This window comes from Manis pentadactyla, chromosome 8, assembly GCF_030020395.1.
Source record: "Manis pentadactyla isolate mManPen7 chromosome 8, mManPen7.hap1, whole genome shotgun sequence".
NCBI classification, from domain to species: Eukaryota; Metazoa; Chordata; class Mammalia; order Pholidota; family Manidae; genus Manis; species Manis pentadactyla.
Genome location: NC_080026.1, coordinates 60,778,873 through 60,798,144, shown reverse-complemented (window position 1 = coordinate 60,798,144; position 19,272 = coordinate 60,778,873). Strand labels below are relative to the sequence as shown.

Below are 19,272 nucleotides of genomic sequence, written 5' to 3'. Positions count from 1 at the left end.
TTTTAGAACTGTTTGTTCCAGTTCATTGAACAATGCTGTTGGTATTTTGATACAGTTTGCATTGAATCTGAAGATTGCTTTGGCCATTTTGACAATATTAATTCTTCCTAGCCAAGAGCATGAGATGAATTTCCATTTGTTAGTGTCCTCTTTAATTTCTCTTAAGGGTGGCTTGTAATTTTCTGGGTATAGGTCTTTCAGTTCCTTGGTTAGGTTTATTCCTAGGTAATTTATTCTTTTTTATGCAGCTGTGAATGGAATTGTTTTCCTGATTTCTTTTTCTGCTAGTTCATTGTTAGTGTGTAGGAATGCAACAGGTTTCTGTGTATTAATTTTGTATCCCACAACTTTGCTGAATTCAGATATTAGTTCTGGTAGTTTTGGGTGGATTCTTTTGGGTTTTTATATACAGTATCATGTCATCTGCAAACAGGGACAGTTTGACTTCTTGATTACCAATCGGGATGCCTTGTATTTCTTTGTGTTGTTTGATTTCTGTGGCTAGGACCTCTAGAACTATGTTGAATAATTATAAGCAAGGAGAGTGAGCCTCCTTGTCTTGTTCCCAATCTTAAAGGAAAAGCTTTCAGCTTCTTGCTGTTAAGTATGATGTTGGCAGGGCATTTGTCATATATGGCCTTTATTATGTTGAGGTGCCTGCCCTCTATGCCCATTTTGTTGAGAGTTTTTATCATGAATGGATGTTGAATTTTGTTGAAAGCTTTTTCATCTATGGAGATGATCATGTGGTTTTTGTCCTTCTTTTTGTTGATGGATTTTCGAATGTTGTACCATCCTTGCATCCCTTGGATGATTCCCACTTGATCATGGTGTATGATCCTCTTGATGTATTTTTGAATTCGGTTTGCTAATATTTTGTTGAATATTTTTGCATCTAAGTTCATCAGGGATATTGTTCTGTAATTTTCTTTTTTGTGGTGTCTTTGTCTGGTTTTGGTATTAGAGTGATGCTGGCTTCACAGAATGAGTTTGAGAGTATTCACTCCTCTTCATTTTTTGGGAAAACATTAAGGACAATGGGTATTGTCTTTTATAAATGTCTGATAAAATACAGCAGTGAATCCAACTTGTATGAGAGTTTTGTTCTCGGGTAATTTTTTGGTTACTGATTCAATTTCATTGCTGGTAATTGGTCTGTTTAGATTTTCTGTTTCTTCCTGGGTCAGGGTCAGTCTTGGAAGGTTGAATTTTTCTAGAAAGTTATCCATTTCTTGTAGGTTATCCAGTTTGTTAACATATAGTTTTTCCTAGTATTCTCTAATAATTCTTTGTATTTCTGTGGTGCCTGTCATGATTTTTCCTTTCTCATTTCTGATTCTGTTTATGTGTGTACATTCTCTTTTTTTCTTAATAAGTCTGGCTAGGGGTTTATATATTTTGTTTATTTTCTCAGAGAATCAGCTCGTGGTTTCATTGATTTTTTTCTATTGTTTCATTCTACTCAATTTTATTTATTTCTTCTCTGATCTTTATTATGTCCCTCCTTCTGCTGAATCTGGGCCACATTTGTTTTTCTTTTTTCTTGCCAAGATAGCAATTTTTTTTTTTTTAGAGGGCATCTCTCATATTTATTGATCAAATAGTTCTTAACAACAATAAATTTCTGTATAGGGGACTCAATGCTCAACGCACAATCATTAATCCACCCCAAGCCTAATTCTCGTCAGTCTCCAATCTTCTGAAGCATAACGAACAAGTTCTTACATGGTGAACAAATTCTTACATAGTGAATAAGTTCTTACATGGTGAACAGTACAAGGGCAGTCATCACAGAAACTTTCGGTTTTGATCACACGTTATGAACTATAAACAATCAGGTCAAATATGAATATTCATTTGATTTTTATACTTGATTTATATGTGAATCCCACATTTAACCCTTATTATTATTATTATTATTATTATTTTTTAATAAAATGCTGAAGTGGTAGGTAGATGCAAGATAAAGGTAGAAAACATAGTTTAGTGTTCTAAGAGAGCAAATGTAGATGATCAGGTGTGTGCCTGTAGACTAAGTGTTAATCCAAGCTAGACAAGGGCAATAAAACATCCATGGATGCAGAAGATTTCTCTCAAAACAGGGGGGGTGAGGTTCTAAGCCTCACCTCTGTTGATCCCCAATTTCTCACCTGATGGCCCCCCTGTGACTGTGCCTGTCTTGGGTTGTTCCTCCCTTGAGGAATCTTACCCGTCTCTGGCTAACCAGTCATCTTCCGGGGCCATACAGGGAAATGTAAAGTTGGTAAGTGAGAGAGAGGCAATATTGTTTGTAAAGGTTAGCTTTTTACTTCTTTGAAGATTTATGCCCTGTGGCCTTTATGCCCAGTATTTGTCTTGAGTTATCTTTACCACTTGGAAGAATTATGATACTCGGTAAATTCAATATGAGGCACAAATTCTATTTAAGGGTTGTAATTAGGAAGGAAGAAGAAAAGCAATAGGAGTAGCAGATGGAAGAAAACATGGGAAGATTGATTATTTCTTTGACATATCTTCTTGTAGAGTAACTTAAGCATGTATAGGTTTTAAACTACTAATTTAATTGCGTACACACATTAACATAATAGGAAAACAGTTACATAACCAAAGCAGACCTATAATTACCAGCCATCTCCAGTGAAACCAAGAAAACCAGTTAGGCACCCGGCATTTGTGAAAACTTATCTATGATATGGTGGATATTGTCCAACTGAACTTGAACAGTCTGAGAGAAATCAGACAAATTAAAACAACCCATTCCTGGGAACTGTTCACATCCCACATGTTCTCTTAACAGTCTGTAGTCATAAGATTTTGGAGCGCTACAACTTGTACTTCTCCTAATTCTTGGTTGAGTTCCAACAGTATAGATCCAGTCAAATTTGTTGTTTTACTGTATACACAGGCCAGCTTAGATATCTCCTTCTTCATTCCAATGGCAAGTCCAGGAACTGGTGGGATGAATGCAGCTACAACTGCAGCATCGCCTGGATCTTTGTTGAGGTTTTTTGATGATCATCTTCTGGTATGACTCTTCCAGAGAGTGCTGATGTTGGAAGTTCTTCTTCATATCATATCTTAGTTCATTTTCTGGGTAGCCCAATTAGGCTTTGATCCCCTGTATAAACACAAACAGACCCTTTGCCCTCACTTTGATATGCCCTTTATACCATTGTGTAGAACTCATTGGAGGTCACCACACAGGAACTGCTTTTTTTTTTAAGAGAAAGGAATATTATCAGAAAAATGTACCTCCATAGCTGATCATCTGACACCCTTTAAGTGATCAAAATTAAGGATATTTAAAGCATGCATTAATCGTTGATTTACAGTTAGTTTTATCCTATCAGGGAGTAATCCCCCTTTTCTTCCTGTCTTTTTTTTTATTATCATTAATATTTACACTTACATGAATAATATAATGTTTACTAGGCTCTCCCCTATACCAGGTCCCCCCTATAAACCCCTTTACAGTCACTGTCCATCAGCATAGCAAAATGTTGTAGAATCACTACTCATCCTCTCTGTGTTGTACAGCCCTCCCCTTTCTCCCACCCCCCCATGCATGCTAATCTAAATAACCCCCTTCTTCCCCCCCCTTATCCCTCCCTACTCACCCATCCTCCGCAGTCCCTTTCCCTTTGGTACCTGTTAGTCCATTGTTGGGTTCTGTGATTCCACTGCTGTTTTGTTCCTTCAGTTTTTCCTTTGTTCTTATACTCCACAGATGAGTGAAATCATTTGGTATTTGGTATTTCTCTTTCTCCGCTTGGCTTATTTCACTGAGCATAATACCCTCCAGCTCCATCCATGTTGCTGCAAATGGGAGGATTTGCCCTCTTCTTGTGGCTGAGTAGTATTCCATTGTGTATATGTATCACATCTTCTTTATCCATTCATCTACTGATGGACATTTAGGTTGCTTCCAATTCTTGGCTATTGGAAATAGTGCTGCGATAAACATAGGGGTGCATCTATCTTTCTCAAACTTGATTGCTGCATTCTTAGGGTAAATTCCTAGGAGTGGAATTCCTGGGTCAAATGGTAAGTCTGTTTTGAGCATTTTGATGAACCTCCATACTGCTTTCCACAATGGTTGAACTAATTTACATTCCCACCAGCAGTGTAGGAGGGTTCCCCTTTCTTCAAGCCTCACCAACATTTGTTGTTGTTTGTCTTTTGAATGGCAGCCATCCTTACTGGTGTGAGGTGATACCTCATTGTAGTTTTAATTTGCATTTCTCTGATAATTAGCGATGTGGAGCATCCTTTCATGTGTCTGTTGGCCATCTGTATTTCTTCTTTGGAGAACTGTCTGTTCAGTTCCTCTGCTCATTTTTTAATTGGATTATTTGTTTTTTGTTTGTTGAGGCATGTGAGCTCTTTATATATTTTGGACGTCAAACCCTTATCGGATCTGTCATTTACAAATATATTCTCCCATACTGTAGGGTTCCTTTTTGTTCTATTGATGGTGTCTTTTGCTGTACAGAAGCTTTTCAACTTAATATAGTCCCACTTGTTCATTTTTGCTGCTGTTTTCCTTGCCCGGGGAGATATGTTCAAGAAGAGGTCAGTCATGTTTATGTCTAAGAGGTTTTTGCCTGTGTTTTTTTCCAAGAGTTTAATGGTTTCATGACTTACATTCAGGTCTTTGATCCATTTTGAGTTTACTTTTGTATATGGGGTAAGACAATGGTCCAGTTTTATTCTCCTACATGTAGCTGTCCAGTTTTGCCAGCACCATCTGTTGAAGAGACTGTCATTTCGCCATTGTATGTCCATGGCTCCTTTATCAAATATTAATTGACCATATATGTTTGGGTGACTGTCTGGAGTCTCTAGTCTGTTCCACTGGTCTGTGGCTCTGTTCTTGTGCCAGTACCAAATTGTCTTGATTACTATGGCTTTATAGTAGAGCTTGAAGTTAGGGAGTGAGATCCCCCCTACTTTATTCTTCTTTCTCAGGATTGCTTTGGCTATTCGGGGTCTTTGGCATTTCCATATGAATTTTTGAATTATTTGTTCCAGTTCATTGAAGAATGTTGCTGGTAATTTGATAGGGATTGCATCAAATATGTATATTTCTTTGGGCAGGATGGCCATTTTGACGATATTAATTCTTCCTAGCCACGAGCATGGGATGAGTTTCCATCTGTTAGTGTCCCCTTTAATTTCTCTTAAGAGTGACTTGTAGTTTTCAGAGTATAGGTCTTTCACTTCTTTGGTTAGATTTATTCCTAGGTATTTTATTCTTTTCATGCAATTGTGAATAGAATTGTTTTCCTGATTTCTCTTTCTATTGGTTCATTTTTAGTGTATAGGAAAGCTACAGGTTTCTATGTGTTAATTTTGTATCCTGCAACTTTGCTGTATTCCGATATCAGTTCTAGTAGTTTTGGGGTGGAGTCTTTAGGGTTTTTTATGTACAATATCATGTCATCTGCAAATAGTGACAGTTTAACTTCTTCTTTACCAATCTGGATTCCTTGTATTTCTTTGTTTTGTCTGAGTGCCATGGCTAGGACCTCCAGCACTATGTTAAATAGCAGTGGGGAGAGTGGGCATCCCTGTCTAGTTCTCGATCTCAGAGGAAAAGCTGTCAGCTTCGCGCTGTTCAGTATAATGTTGGCTGTGGGTTTGTGATATATGGCCTTTGTTATGTTGAGGTACTTGCCCTCTCTTCCCATTTTGTTGAGAGTTTTTATCATGAATGGATTTCGAATTTTGTCAAAAGCTTTTTCAGCATCTATGGAGATGATCATGTGGTTTTTGTCTTTCTTTTTGTTGATGTGGTGGATGATGTTGATGGATTTTCTAATGTTGTACCATCCTTGCATCCTTGGGATGAATCCCACTTGGTCATGGTGTATGATCCTTTTGATATACTTTTGAATTCGGTTTGCTAATATTTTATTAAGCATTTTTGCATCTACATTCATCAGGGATATTGGTCTGTAATTTTCTTTTTTGGTGGGGACTTTGCCTGGTTTTGGTATTAGGGTGATGTTGGCTTCATAGAATGAGTTTGGGAGTATTCCCTCCTCTTCTATTTTTTCAAAAACTTTAAGGAAAATGGGTATTATGTCTTCTCTGTGTGTGTGATAAAATTCCGAGGTAAATCCACCCAGCCCGGGGGTTTCGTTCTTAGGTAGTTTTTTGATTACCGTTTTGATTTCTTTGCTTGTAATTGGTTTGTTTAACTTTTGTGTTTCTTCCTTAGTCAGTCTTGGAAGGTTGTATTTTTCTAGGAAGTTGTCCATTTCTTCTAGGTTTTCCAGCTTTTTGGCATATAGGTTTTTATAGTAGTCTTTAATAGTTTTTTGTATTTTGTGGAGTCTGTCGTGATTTTTCTGTTCTCATTTCAGATTCTGTTGATTTGTGTTGATACTCTTTTTCTCTTAATAAGTTTAGCTAGAGGCTTATCTATTTTGTTTATTTTCTCAAAGAACCAGCTCTTGGTTTCATTGATTTTTGCTATTGTTTTATTCTTCTCAATTTTGTTTATTTCTTCTCTGATCTTTATTATGTCCCTCCTTCTGCTGAGTTTAGGCCTCATTTGTTCTTCTTTTTCCAATTTCGATAATTGTGATGTTAGACTATTCATTTGGGATTTTTCTTTCTTCTTCAAGTGTGCGTGGATCACTATATACTTTCCTCTTAAGACTGCTTTCGCTGCATCCCACTGAAGTTGGGGCTTAGTGTTGTTGTTGTCATTTTTTCCTATATATTCCTCGCTCCCTATTTTAATTTGTTCATTGATCCATTGATTATTTAAGAGCATGTTTTTAAGTCTCCATGTGTTTGTGAGCCTTTTTGTTTTCTTTGTAGAATTTATTTCTAGTTTTATACCTTTGTGGTCTGAGAAATTGGTTGGTAGAATTTCAATATTCTGGATTTTGCTGAGGCTCTTTTTGTGGGCTAGTATGTGGTCTATTCTGGAAAATGTTCCATGTGCACTTGAGAAGAATGTATATCCTGTTGCTTTTGGATGTAGAGTTCCCCCTTTAGTTCTGTTAGTATTTGTTTCACATATGCTGGTGCTCCTGTGTTGGGTGCATATATATTTTGAACGGTTATATCCTCTTGTTGGACTGAGCCCTTTATCATTATGTAGTGTCCTTCTTTATCTCTTGTTACTTTCTTTGTTTTGAAGTCTATTTTGTCTGATAGTAGTACTGCAACCCCTGCTTTCTTCTTGCTGTTTTTTGCCTGAAATATGTTTTTCCATCCCTTGACTTTTAGTCTGTACATGTCTTTGGGTTTGAGGTGAGTTTCTTGTAAGCAGCATATAGATGGGTCTTGCTTTTTTATCCATTCTATTACTCTGTGTCTTTTGATTGGTGCATTCAGCCCATTAACATTTAGGGTGACCATTGAAAGATATGTACTTATTGCCATTGCAGGCTTTAAATTTGTGGTTACCAAAGGTTCAAGGTTAGCCTCTTTAGTATCTTACTGCCTAACTTAGCTCACTTATTGAGCTGTTATATACACTGTCTGGAGATTCTTTTCTTCTCTCCCTTCTTATTCCTCCTCCTCCATTCTTCATATGTTGGATGTTTTGTTCTGTGCTCTTTTTAGGAGTGCTCCCATCTAGAGCAGTCCCTGTAAGATGCCGTGTAGAGGTGGTTTGTGGGAAGCAAATTCCCTCAGCTTTTGCTTGTCTTGGAATTGTTTAATCCCGCCTTCATATTTGAATGATAGTCGTGCTGGATACAGTATCCTTGGTTCAAGGCCATTCTGTTTCATTGCATTAAATATATCATGCCATTCTCTTCTGGCCTGTAGGGTTTCTGTCAAGAAGTCTGATGTTAGCCTGTTGGATTTTCCTTTATAGGTGACCTTTTTCTCTCTAGCTGCCTTTAACACTCTTTCCTTGTCCTTGATCTTTGCCATTTTAATTATTATGTGTCTTGGTGTTGTCCTTCTTGGATCCTTTCTGTTGCGGATTCTGTGTGTTTCCGTGGTCTGTTCGATTATTTCCTCCCCCAGTTTAGGGAAGTTTTCCGCAATTATTTCTTCAAAGATACTTTCCATCCCTTTTTCTCTCTCTTCTTCTTCTGGTACCCCTATAATACAGATATTGTTCCTTTTGGATTGGTCACACAGTTCTCTTAGTATTGTTTCATTCCTGGCGATCTTTTTATCTCTCTCTATGTCAGATTCTATGCATTTCTGTTCTCTGGTTTCTATTCCATCAATGGCCTCTTGCATCTTATCCATTCTGCTTATAAACCCTTCCAGAGTTTGTTTCATTTCTGTAATCTCCTTCCTGGCTTCTGTGATCTCCCTCCAGACTTCATCGCATTTCTCTTGCGTATTTCTCTGCCTCTCTGTCAGCATGTTTATGATTTTTATTTTGAATTCTTTGTCAGGAAGACTGGTTAGGTCTGTCTCCTTCTCTGGTGTTGCCTCTGTGATCTTGGTTTGCCTGTAATTTTGTCTTTTCATGGTGATAGGAATAGTTTGCAGAGCTGGGACGAGTGACAGCTGGAAGAACTTCCCTTCTTGTTGGTTTGTGACCTTCCTCTCCTGGGAGAAGAGCAACCTCTAGTGGCTTGTTCTGGGCAGCTGCACATAGACGGGGCTTCTGATTCTTGCCTGGCCACTATGGAGTTTATCTCCACTGTTGCTGTGGGCGTGGCCTGGCTTGGGCCGCTGCTCCAAAATGGTGGAGTTGTGTTGGAAGGGGAGTGGCCGGGAGGCTATTTATCTCCATAAGGGGCCTCCGTGCTTCCTGCTGCCCAGGGGGTTAGAGTGCCCAGAGACCCCCGGATTCCCTACCTCTGGACTAAGTGTCCCTCCCTACCCCTCTAAGACTTCCAAAAAGCACTCGCCTTAATAAAACAATAACAACAACAACAACAAAATTAAAAATAAATAAAAAAAGAAAGAAAGAAAAAATGCCACTAGCTTTTCTTTTGTTCTCTGCCACCGGCCTCCGATACCCGCTCACCAGTCTTGCTGCCCTGTTTTCCTAGTATCCAGGACCCCATGCATGCACTGTGTCTGCGCTCTGGTCCATATGGCTGGGGCTGGGTGTTCAGCAGTCCTGGGCTCCCTCTCCCTCCCGCTCTGCCTCCTCTTCTCCCACTGGGAGCTGGGGGGAGGGGTGCTCGTGTCCCGCCAGGCCAGGGCTTGTATCTTACCCCCTTTGCGGGGCGCTGGTTTCTTGCAGGTGTCTGTGTGGTCTGGATGTTGTCCTGTGTCCTCTGGTCTTTATTCTAGGAAGAGTTGTCTTTGTTATATTTTCATAGGTATATGTGGTTTGGGGAGGAGATTTGCGCTGTTCTACTCACGCCACCATCTTGGTTCCACCCCTCTGTTTTTCTTTTTCCAGTTTCAAGAATTGTGTCTTTAGACTCTTCATTTTGGATTGTTTTTCCTTCTTTAAATAGGTCTGGATTGTTATATACTTTTCTCTTAGAACTGCCTTTGCTATGTCCCACAGAAGTTGGGGCATTGTGCTGTTGTTTTCATTTGTCTCCATATATTGCTTTATCTTGTTTTAATTTGGTCATTGATCCATTGATTATTTAGGAGCATATTGTTAAGCCTTAATGTGTTTGTGAGCCTTTTTTTCTTTGTAAAGTTTATTTCTAGTTTTATACTCTTCTGATCTGAGAAGTTGCTCGGTACAATTTCAGTCTCTCTAAATTTACTGAAGCTCTTTTAGTTGCCTAGTATGTGGTCTATTCTGGAAAACATTCTGTGTGCACTTGAAAAGAATGTGTATCCTGTTGCTTTTTGGTGGAGAGTTCTGTAGATGTCTTTTAAGTTCATCTGTACTAATGTGTTGTTCAATGCCTCTGTCTCCTTACTTATTTTCTTTCTTGTTGATCTGTCCTTTGGAGTGAGTGGTGTATTGAAGTCTCCTAAAATGAATGCATTGCATTGTATTTTACCCTTTTATTCTGTTAGTATTTGTTTCACATATGTAGGCACTCCTGTGTTGGGTTCATAGATATTTTTAATAGTTATATTCTCTTGTTGGACTGATCCCTTTATCATTATATTATGTCCTTCTTTGTCTCTTGTTACTTTCTTTGTTTTGAAGTCTGTTTTGTCTGGTACAAGTACTGCAACACCTGTTTTTTTCCCTATTGTTTGCATGAAATATCTTTTTCCATCCCTTCACTTTTAGTCTGGGTATGTCTTTGGGTTTGAAGTGAGTCTCTTGTAGGCAACATATAGATAGGTGTAGATTTTTATCCATTCTATAACTCTGTGTCTTTTGATTGGTGCAATCAGTCCAGTTACTTTTAGGGTGGTTATCAATAGATATGTGCTCATTGACTTGAAGGCTTTGGATTCGTGGTCATCAAAGGTTCAAGAAAAGCTTCTTTACTATCTGTCTAACTTAACTCACTTTTTATGCTATTGCAAACACAGTTTGATGATTCTCTATTTCTCTCCATTCTTTTTCCCCCTCTTCCACTCTTTATATTTTAGGTATTTTATTCTATACTCTTTGTATTTCCCTTGTCTGATTTTGTGGATAGCTGATTTTATTTTGCATTTAATTAGTATTTGTTGGTCTACTTTCTTTGCTGTAGTTTTATATTCTCTGTTGACACCTATTTAGCCTTAGGCATACTTCCATGTAGAGCAATCCCTTTAATATACATTGTAGATATGGTTTATGGGAGGTAAATTCCCTCAAGTTTTGCTCATCTGGAATTGTTTAATCCCTCCTTCAAATTTAAATGGTAATCTTGCTGGATACAGTATTCTTGGTTCGAGGTCCTTATGTTTCATTGCACTGAATATATCATGCCATTCCCTTCTGGCCTGTATGGTTTCTGCTGAGAAGTTTGACGATAGCCTGATGGGTTTTCCTTCTTAGGTGATCATTTTTCTCTCTCTGGCTGCCTTTAATATCCTGTTCTTCTCTTTGATCTTTGCCATTTCGATTATTATATGTCTTGGTGTTGTCCTCCTTGGGTCCCGTGTGTTTGGAGATCTGTGGACTTCCATGATCTGAGAAACTATTTCCTTCCCCATCTTGGGGAAGTTTTCAGCAATTATTTCTTCAAAGACACTTTCTGTCCCTTTTTCTCTCTCTTCTTCTTCTGGTCCCCCTATAATGCAAATATTGTTCTGATTGGATTTGCCACACAGTTCTCTTGATATTCTTTTATTCCTAGAGATCCTTTTATCTCTCTCTGCCTCAGCTTCTCTCTATTCCTGTTATCTAATTTCTATTCCATTAACAGTCTCTTCCACCTCATTCAGTCTGCTCTTAAATCCTTCCACTGTTTGTTTTATTTCTGTTATCTCCCTGCTGAATTCATCCTGTAGCTCTTGAATATTTCTCTGTAGCTCTATCAGTATGCTTATGACTTTTACTTTGAATTCTTTTTCAGGAAGATTGGTGATTTCAGTCTCACCAAGCCCTCTCTCTCTCATGTTTGAGGGATTTTGGACTGAACAGGGTTCTTCTGCCTTTTCATGGCGATGATGGGAATGGTCACTGGCGAGTGGCACATGTGTCAGCTGGGAGAACAAAGTCCCTTCCTGCTTGCTGTTTGCATTGCCTGTCTGTGCCATGTATTAGCACACGGGGAGCAGTCTCTGGGTTAATCCCCTAAGCTGCCATGGGTGGGGAGGCCTTGGTAGGGGTTGCAGGCCAGCAGCACATGTTCTGCTGCAAGAGCAAAGCCCCTTTATGCCTACCCAGTCTCCGTACCCATATCCACTGTCTGTGCCAGTCAATGCGTACAAGGAACAGCCTCTGAGTTAATCCCCTGAGCTGCCGTGGGCAGGGAAGCCCTTGGGATGGCCTAGGGCAGTGGCAGGGTGTGCAGGCGAGTGGCGTGTGTTCTGCTGCAAGAATAGAGCCCCTTCATGCTTCCCAGATTCTGCACCTGTCTCTGCTGTCTGTACTGGCCAACCGCGCACAGGGAGCAGTTGCAAGCAAGTGGAGCATGTTCCACTGCGAGAACAGAGCCCCTTCGTGCCTTCTGGACTCTGCTCCCATCTCCTCTGTGCCAGTCAACTGTGCCCAGAGAGCAGCCTCTGGTTTAATCCCCTGAGCTGCCATGGGCAGGGTGGTCCTTGGGATGGCCTAGGGCACTAGCAGGGGTTGCAGGCGAGCGGTGCGTGTTCTGCTGTGAGAACAAAGCCCCTTTGTGCCTCCCGGACTCTGTGCTGGTCTCCGCTGTCTGTGTCAGTCAACTGCACACAGGGAGAAGCCTTTGGGGCTGGGCTGGTTTGCCGCCCACAGGGAGAAGCCTCTTTGCTAAGCTGTGTGGTTGCTGTAGTCGGGCCTGCTTCCCAGCTGTTCCACAGCAATGGTGTGTCAGCTGGTTGGCTTGCAGTGCCAGCAGGGGAAAAGGAGCAGCAGGCTGCTCATCACCGTGAGTGGGTTCAGAGCTGCATTGCCACCCAGGGGGTTAGGGTGCCTGACGTTCCTTAAAGTTCCCAGCCTGCTGGGGTGCGTGTGCCAGGACGATTTTTCCACCTGTTAATCCTTTGTCCCTTTAAGACTTTTAAAGCACCTGCTTTTCTTTTGTCCCAGGACAGCCAGCTGTAGGAACCTGTTTGCAGTTTCAGTCTCGGACCTTGCTTTTCCGCTCCTCCAATATCCTGTGCACCATGCAATGTGTGTCTCTGCTCCCGGGGCCAACCACCAGAGCTGGTTATTTAGTATTCCTGTACTTCCACTCCCTCCCCACTCTGATTCCCTTCCTCCCGCTGGTGTGCTGGGGTGGGGGAAGTGCTCAGGTTCCGCGTGTCACACAGCTTTGTATCCTACCTTTTCCATGGATGTTGGGCTATCACAGATGTAGCCTGGCTCGAGTACTATATCTTCTGGTCACTCTTTTAGGAATAGTTGTATTTGCTGTATTTTCAAAATATACATGGTTTTGGGAGGAGACTTCTATTGCCCTACTCATGCCGCCATCTTGAGAATCTCCTCTTCAGATTTTCGTATTTTCTCCACAAGCATCTTTGTCTACTGATTTTCCTTGTCATTGATTCTCTTCCTGAAGGGCCCCCACCCATAAGATGGCGAAATTCCTGCTTCTCTTCCGGGTCCTCAGTTCCCGCCGGCGCCACCTGAACCCCAATCACCCTTCGCCCCCCTAATCCCAGCACCTAGCCAATAGCCACCAGCCCCATAGAAGTGACACCACAATCACCCCATGCCCCTTCCTATATTACCCAGCACCTTTCCCTAATAAAGCGGAATTCTCCGGTGAATTGCTGCTGTGTGTCACTCCTTTCCTTTCACTTCCTTTGCTCAATTGGACCCATCCTATTCTGTGTGATTGCCCTCCAACCTGAATCTACCACTCCTGTAAAATCTTCCATTCTGTTTACTTTTTCTCAAATTATATCTTCAACTCTGACCATTTTGAAAGTTTTATTTATAAAGTGCTGAATAATTACATGTCTGTTTATTTATAGTTTTTCTCCATTTTTTCCACATTTTTTTCTCACACAAACTAGGTAGGGAAAAGGCACTTTGATCCTGAGAAACTACTGAAACCTAAAGTTAAATATATAAGAGGACCCTTGTGTCTCAGTCCAATTTTGTTTGAAATGTGTTAAAATTTAGGTGTGAAGTCCAGATTCTATGTGATCTGAGAACTATCTGCATTTGTATATAGTGTGGTAGAATGCCACATTTTCCTTCCTCGAAGTATGCAACATGGCATAGTTTTCTCAGACAAGCTGTTCAATCTCTGCCACTTATTATTTGTGTGATCTAAGTACTCATTTCATCTCTCTGTGGCTCAATTTCCTCATCTGCAAAACGGAGATAATATTACCTTCCTCACAATTACTGAACTTGGACTTTCTGTTATTAGAGATAGGAGCACTTATGATCAGAACTTGAATATTAGAAATGAAATTGTCTATCAGTCCATTGTATGAAAGGAATTTCAGGTTCATGAATTGATACAAGAAAATTATTCTTAGAACTTAGTATTTTATCAGGTTTGTTTTCCTCTAAAACATATGAAACAAATGTGTTTAAACTGAATAATCTAATTTATTTGATGTTAGATTAGATTAGACTGTTGGCCCCTCCTTGTTGTTGCTTGGTTAAATATGGTGTGAAGTGAAGATCCAACTTTTTATTTTTCCAAATGAATAGCCAGTTGGCCTTTCACCACCTGATTCATTCTCCCTTAATTCACTGATTTGAAATCCCATTTTTATTGTGTACAGAACTATCCTTTGGCATGGGTACTGCACTTGTAGGCTCTGAATTCCTGTCCACATTATGCTACTGCTGGTACATAACCCAGATGGGCCAATTCATAAAGCACCACCCTCCTAGTCCCACACTGAAGATTTTATTGATGAGTATTTGACCTGAGTTGAGGGAATGAGAGATTTTTCTAGGGATTTTTGTAATTGGAGGTGTTAAATTCCAGGTATGCGATGTCCCTGAAATAGCTATATTAAGAAAATGCATTTGTAGTAAGAGAAAATAAAATTAATATGTTGATAAATGCAGAAAAGTAAAGAGAAGCTTGATAGTGAACAGGCTTAAGAAGTGTTCCAGTCAAGATTACTCTGTCTGCCAGTTATCTTTCAGATATGAAGAACACATAAAGGCTTTGCCAGACAGAGGCTGAGGGAGTTCATCACCCCTGGACATGCTTGCAAGATATGCTGAAAGGAGTTCTTCAAGATGAAGTGAAAAGATAGTTATCAGCAACACAAAAGCATGTGAAAGTACAAAACACACTGGTAATGGAGAAAAATGGACAGTCAGACTTAGAAAAGTGTAACTATGTTAGGATGGTGTGTTAACCACTCAACTATAGTATAACATTAAAGGAAAAGATTAGTGAAAAGAACTTTAGCTACTGTAAAACTATTATTTGTGATTTTTACAATGTGTGTGTGAATGTATGCATCCTGTATTTGAAAAGAAGGACATACAGTATGGAAATGTACAGCATTTTATGTGAAGCATATATTATTTGACAGGATACCTGAAGTCCTTAAATAGGGAAAGCCACTGTAAAAAGGAGACAGTGATTTTTTATGAGAGACTATTCAAAAACATGAGCATGTGATTTTCCCCATCTCAGTGGATACCTCTGGGTGCCCAAGCCAGAACCCTGGAATTCCTCCTCCACTGCTTTTCTCTGTGAACTTCAACAATTAGTCACCAAATATTTTTCATTTCAACTCCTAAAATATCTAACATGTGTGTTCTCTTCTCCTCCATGATCCACATCACTTGGCTCTTGGAATGACTGCAACAGAGTCAGCTGTGTCCTTCCATCCAATTTTGTTTCCTCCCCATCTACCAGTAGTCAGAATGAGTTTTCTATGATATTCTACATTCACTGAAAACTGATTGTGGTGTCCCCCTACCCTGAGACCAAGTCTGAATCAATTAACTTACATTATAAGTTCACCTCAACTCATTTCTGTTCATTCTCTGCTTTGTGCCACTGTGTATGATACTCCAGTCATTGTGAATTTCAGTGGTTCTAGTAACATTTTGTCATCTCACAATTTGTGCCTTATCCTGAACACTTCCTTTATTAAAACTAACATAATGGTTTTGGATAATATTCATGGTGATATATGTAGCTCTAACTGATAATTTTTAGCTTTTTAGGCTTCATTTTTTTAAAGTAAATTATTCTGTTGAAAGAAGCTTTTTAGTTTGCTGTGGTACCACTTGATTTTTTCATTTATTGCTGTGCTTTTGGTGTCATATCCAAAAAATTGCCAGATTAACATGAAAATAGCATCTTCCCTGTTTTCTTCCATGAATTTTATGCTATCAGATCTTATGTTTAAGTCTTTAATTCACGTCAAGTTAATTTTTGTGACTGGTGTTAAGGGTTCAGTTTCATTTTAATGCATGTGGTTATCTAGTTTTCACAGAACAATTTATTGAAGAGACTATCCTTCCCACATTGAGGGTTATTGACTACCTTGGTAAATATTAGTTAACTAGGCAAGGGTTTATATCTGGGCTCTTGATTCTGTTCCATTGGTCTGTGTGTCTTATTTTCATGACAGTACCATATTGCCTTAGTACTGAAGCTTTGTAGTAGAGTGTGAAAACAGGAAGTGTGATGACTCCAGCTTTGTTCTTTGTGATTAACTCAGAGTATTCTGTGTCTTTTGTGGTTCCATGCACATTTCAGTATTGTTTTTTTCTATTTATGTGAAAAATGCTGTTAGATTTTTGATAGAATTGCATTGAATATATAGATGGCTTTGGTTAGCTTTAACATTTTTTAAAAATTGAGATACAGTTGACATATAACATTTCTCAAATATTAGACATAAAGTATAATGATTTGATATATGTATATTTTGCAAAATGATTACCAGACTATGGGTAACATCCATCACCACGTGTATTTATAATTTTTTTCTTGTGATGACAACTTTTAAGAACTACTCTTGCAACTTTTAAAATACCATGCAGTATTAACTATAGTTACTGTGCTCTACATTACATCCCTAGGACTTAGAATGCTTTTGTAGAGTACACAATATGTTAAAAATCAGAGAGGAAAAAAATAAAAAAAATTGTTGAAATTCTTATAGGAATTTTGTCAAAGAACATTGAGCCTTTCTATAAAAGGGTGTATCTCCATTTATTCAAGTAATTTTAATATCACAGAGGAAAGAATATGCTTGTATAAATGAATATTTCCCTTTGGATTGTGTCTATTTTCAGATTTACCCACAATTTTCTTTTTTTTTTTACCTATTTTATTGAGATAAAATTCACATAAAACAATTCACTGTATTAACCATTTTGAAGTGTACACATGTCTTTTAGTACATTACAATGTTGTGCAACTGTTATTACTAATTACAGTTCATCAACCCAAAACCAAACCTTATATTCATTAAAGTCACTTCCTATCCCATCATTCACCTAGCTCCTTGGCAACCTCTAATCTATTTATTTATTTTTTAAATTAAGGTATTATTGATATACACTCTTTTGAAGGTGTCACATGAAAAAACAGTGTGGTTACTACATTCACCCATATCATCATCTCCCCCTATACCCCATTGCAGTCACTGCCCATCAGTGTAGTAAGATGCCACAGAGTCACTATTTGCCTTCTCTGTGCTACACTGTCTAACCCATGATCCCCCCACACCGTGTGTGCCAATCAAAATACCCCTCAATCCCCTTGTCCCTCTCTCCCGACCCGCCCTCCTCCACCCCTCTCCTACCCCTCTCCTTTGGTAACTGCTAGTCCCTTCTTGGAGTCTGTGAGTCTGCTGCTGTTTTGTTCGTTCAGTTTTGCTTCGTTGTTATACTCCACAAATGAGGGAAATCATCTGGCACTTGTCTTTCTCCACCTGGCTTATTTCACTGAGCATAATGAGATTTACCTACAATTTTCGTTCATTGCTTTCATGATTTTCATGAATTAGCCTTCTTGCCCCTCGCCCTTTTCTTTTCCTGAGAAAATCGCAGATGGTGTCATATACTATTTTATTTTATGGCTAGGACCCATTTCCTAATATTTAAAAAAGTAAGATTGACCTTCAGTTCCCTTGTCAGAATTGGTCCCTGGCTGCACATAGAGCTTGGCTGGTATCTATGACTTTTGGGCGGTCACCGGTGGGCTGTGAGCAGCTTGGGGAACTATCGCAGACACCAAATTCCCAAGCGCTGGGGAAGACTGCCTCATGGGCCGGTGATGGGGTGGCGGTGGTCACAGACTTGTGGGATGCGGAGCCGACAAGCGCAGCTCGCCGGTCCTGCGGTTGGGCCTCTGCGCATGCCTGGTGCCGCCTTTTGCGCATGCCTAGTGCCACCTTCGGCCTCTGCACCTCCGCCTTCCTCTGTTTCCTCAGGCCTCGCGTGGGAGGCTCTGCTGGGTCGGCGGGTCCATGACCTCTTCTTGGGCAGTGCCACACGACAAACGAGCGGCTGGGGTGCCCCGGAAAGTTGGACGACGGCTGAGGGGAGCCCCCGCGGCTCGGACGACGAGCGATAGGGGATTGGTGCCCGGTGGCGGTGAGGAGCTCCGCATAGTCCTAGGACAGCAGGACGAGGGCGACACTGTAGAAACCAGGGGTCGGAGCCCCAGCGTGATCTGCCCCTTCGTTGAGCGGACGGGGCCTCACGTTCCCGAGGCCACTGGAGGAGGGCACGTACATCTGCGTGACGGGTGCGCAGACCGTGGTAAGGCATTGGCCGTGCGTGAGGGCCGGCCCTGGGGCTAGTTCAGGCTCCCTAGTCCAGACGGGCTCCCGTTCCTTGGTTCTCCAGTTACCCTTTCTGGGCTCTGATCTGCCCTCTGGCCATGTCCATAACTGCGTCTGGGTATGTACTGTTACTCTGTTCTGACATGCTGTAGCATTTAGGAAGGCTCTTAAAGAATTGCCTATTTTTGGCCTAAGAACTTATTTTTTTCTCCTGGGTTAGTGACTTGTTCAGGATCACAGTTTGGTAGTGGTGGAGATTATGTCGTTACCTCTAAGAGTCGTATCTTCCTGACTCCTTTGCTGGTACTATAATTTTCCACCCAAGTAAAATCAAGTTTCTTAGAAGAGGTCCTTTTGAGAAACAGCAGCAAAGATCAATTAAAACAGACCTCTCCTTAGAACTCCACTTTTTATAGCTTTTGGGGGAGTTACTAAGCCAAGGTTTAGTAACATTAGTAGGAAAACTTATAAGGAGCTTAGCCCTGAGTGTTTTTTACAGCAGTTTTGGTGAAGAGTTGATGTTCCTTCATTTGGTGTATGGTTATTTGTTTTAACCAGTTTTGTCATGTAAAAGATTTTGTGAACACCAAAGGAGATTTGAACTCTTAAAAGTTATTAGGAAGCAAATACTACATTCATTTAGTGAAAAATTTATGCCCAGGAGCTACATGATTATACTAGAGTCATGTTACATCCACCTGCATTTTGTGAAGGTCCAGGGGACATTGACATTCTTCCTATCTGGTGTGTGTGTGGAGCTTTTATAGGGCCAGGAAATTCAGGGACTGCCAGGCCGGCCAGATCTTTCATTATCCCATTCCTCTTCTTCTAACCCAGCATTCCTTCAGAGTTGTGTACATCTTTCCAAGAACTCCAGAAAATGAGCAAATCCCAGGTAAGTTGTTTGTTCATTCCTCACTTTATTTTACAATGGATTTTGTGAAATTTTTAGAAAGAGTCCATAAGTTAGGAAGGGAAATTAGTAATAGATAAAAATCAAACTTCACAGAAAATACAAAGTAACAGATCAATAGCAGGGCCATGTTGGCTTGTAGTTATATACTGATCATTACATTGTAGTTTTTAAGTTTACCTGCA

At 40.1% G+C, this 19,272-nt stretch overlaps 1 protein-coding gene across 8 annotated transcripts in view; it reads left to right on the top strand.

Moving 5' to 3' along the window:
- Positions 1 to 19,272, top strand: part of LOC118929359 (zinc finger protein 33B) — a 93,535-nt gene that overhangs the window by 21,674 nt on the left and 52,589 nt on the right. The window contains exons 1-2 of one of the 8 annotated variants that reach the window (XM_057505791.1): positions 17,599 to 18,137; positions 19,012 to 19,069. The exons of 1 other annotated variant lie outside the window; for it this stretch is intronic. In XM_057505791.1, coding sequence (XP_057361774.1) covers positions 17,857 to 18,137; positions 19,012 to 19,069 — 339 coding nt within the window. In that variant the 5' untranslated portion in view covers positions 17,599 to 17,856. Of the gene's footprint in view, positions 1 to 17,598; positions 18,152 to 18,185; positions 18,293 to 18,932; positions 19,070 to 19,272 lie in introns of those variants that run through there. 6 more of the 8 variants (XM_057505790.1, XM_057505789.1, XM_036919383.2 and 3 more) reach the window with 6 other exon arrangements.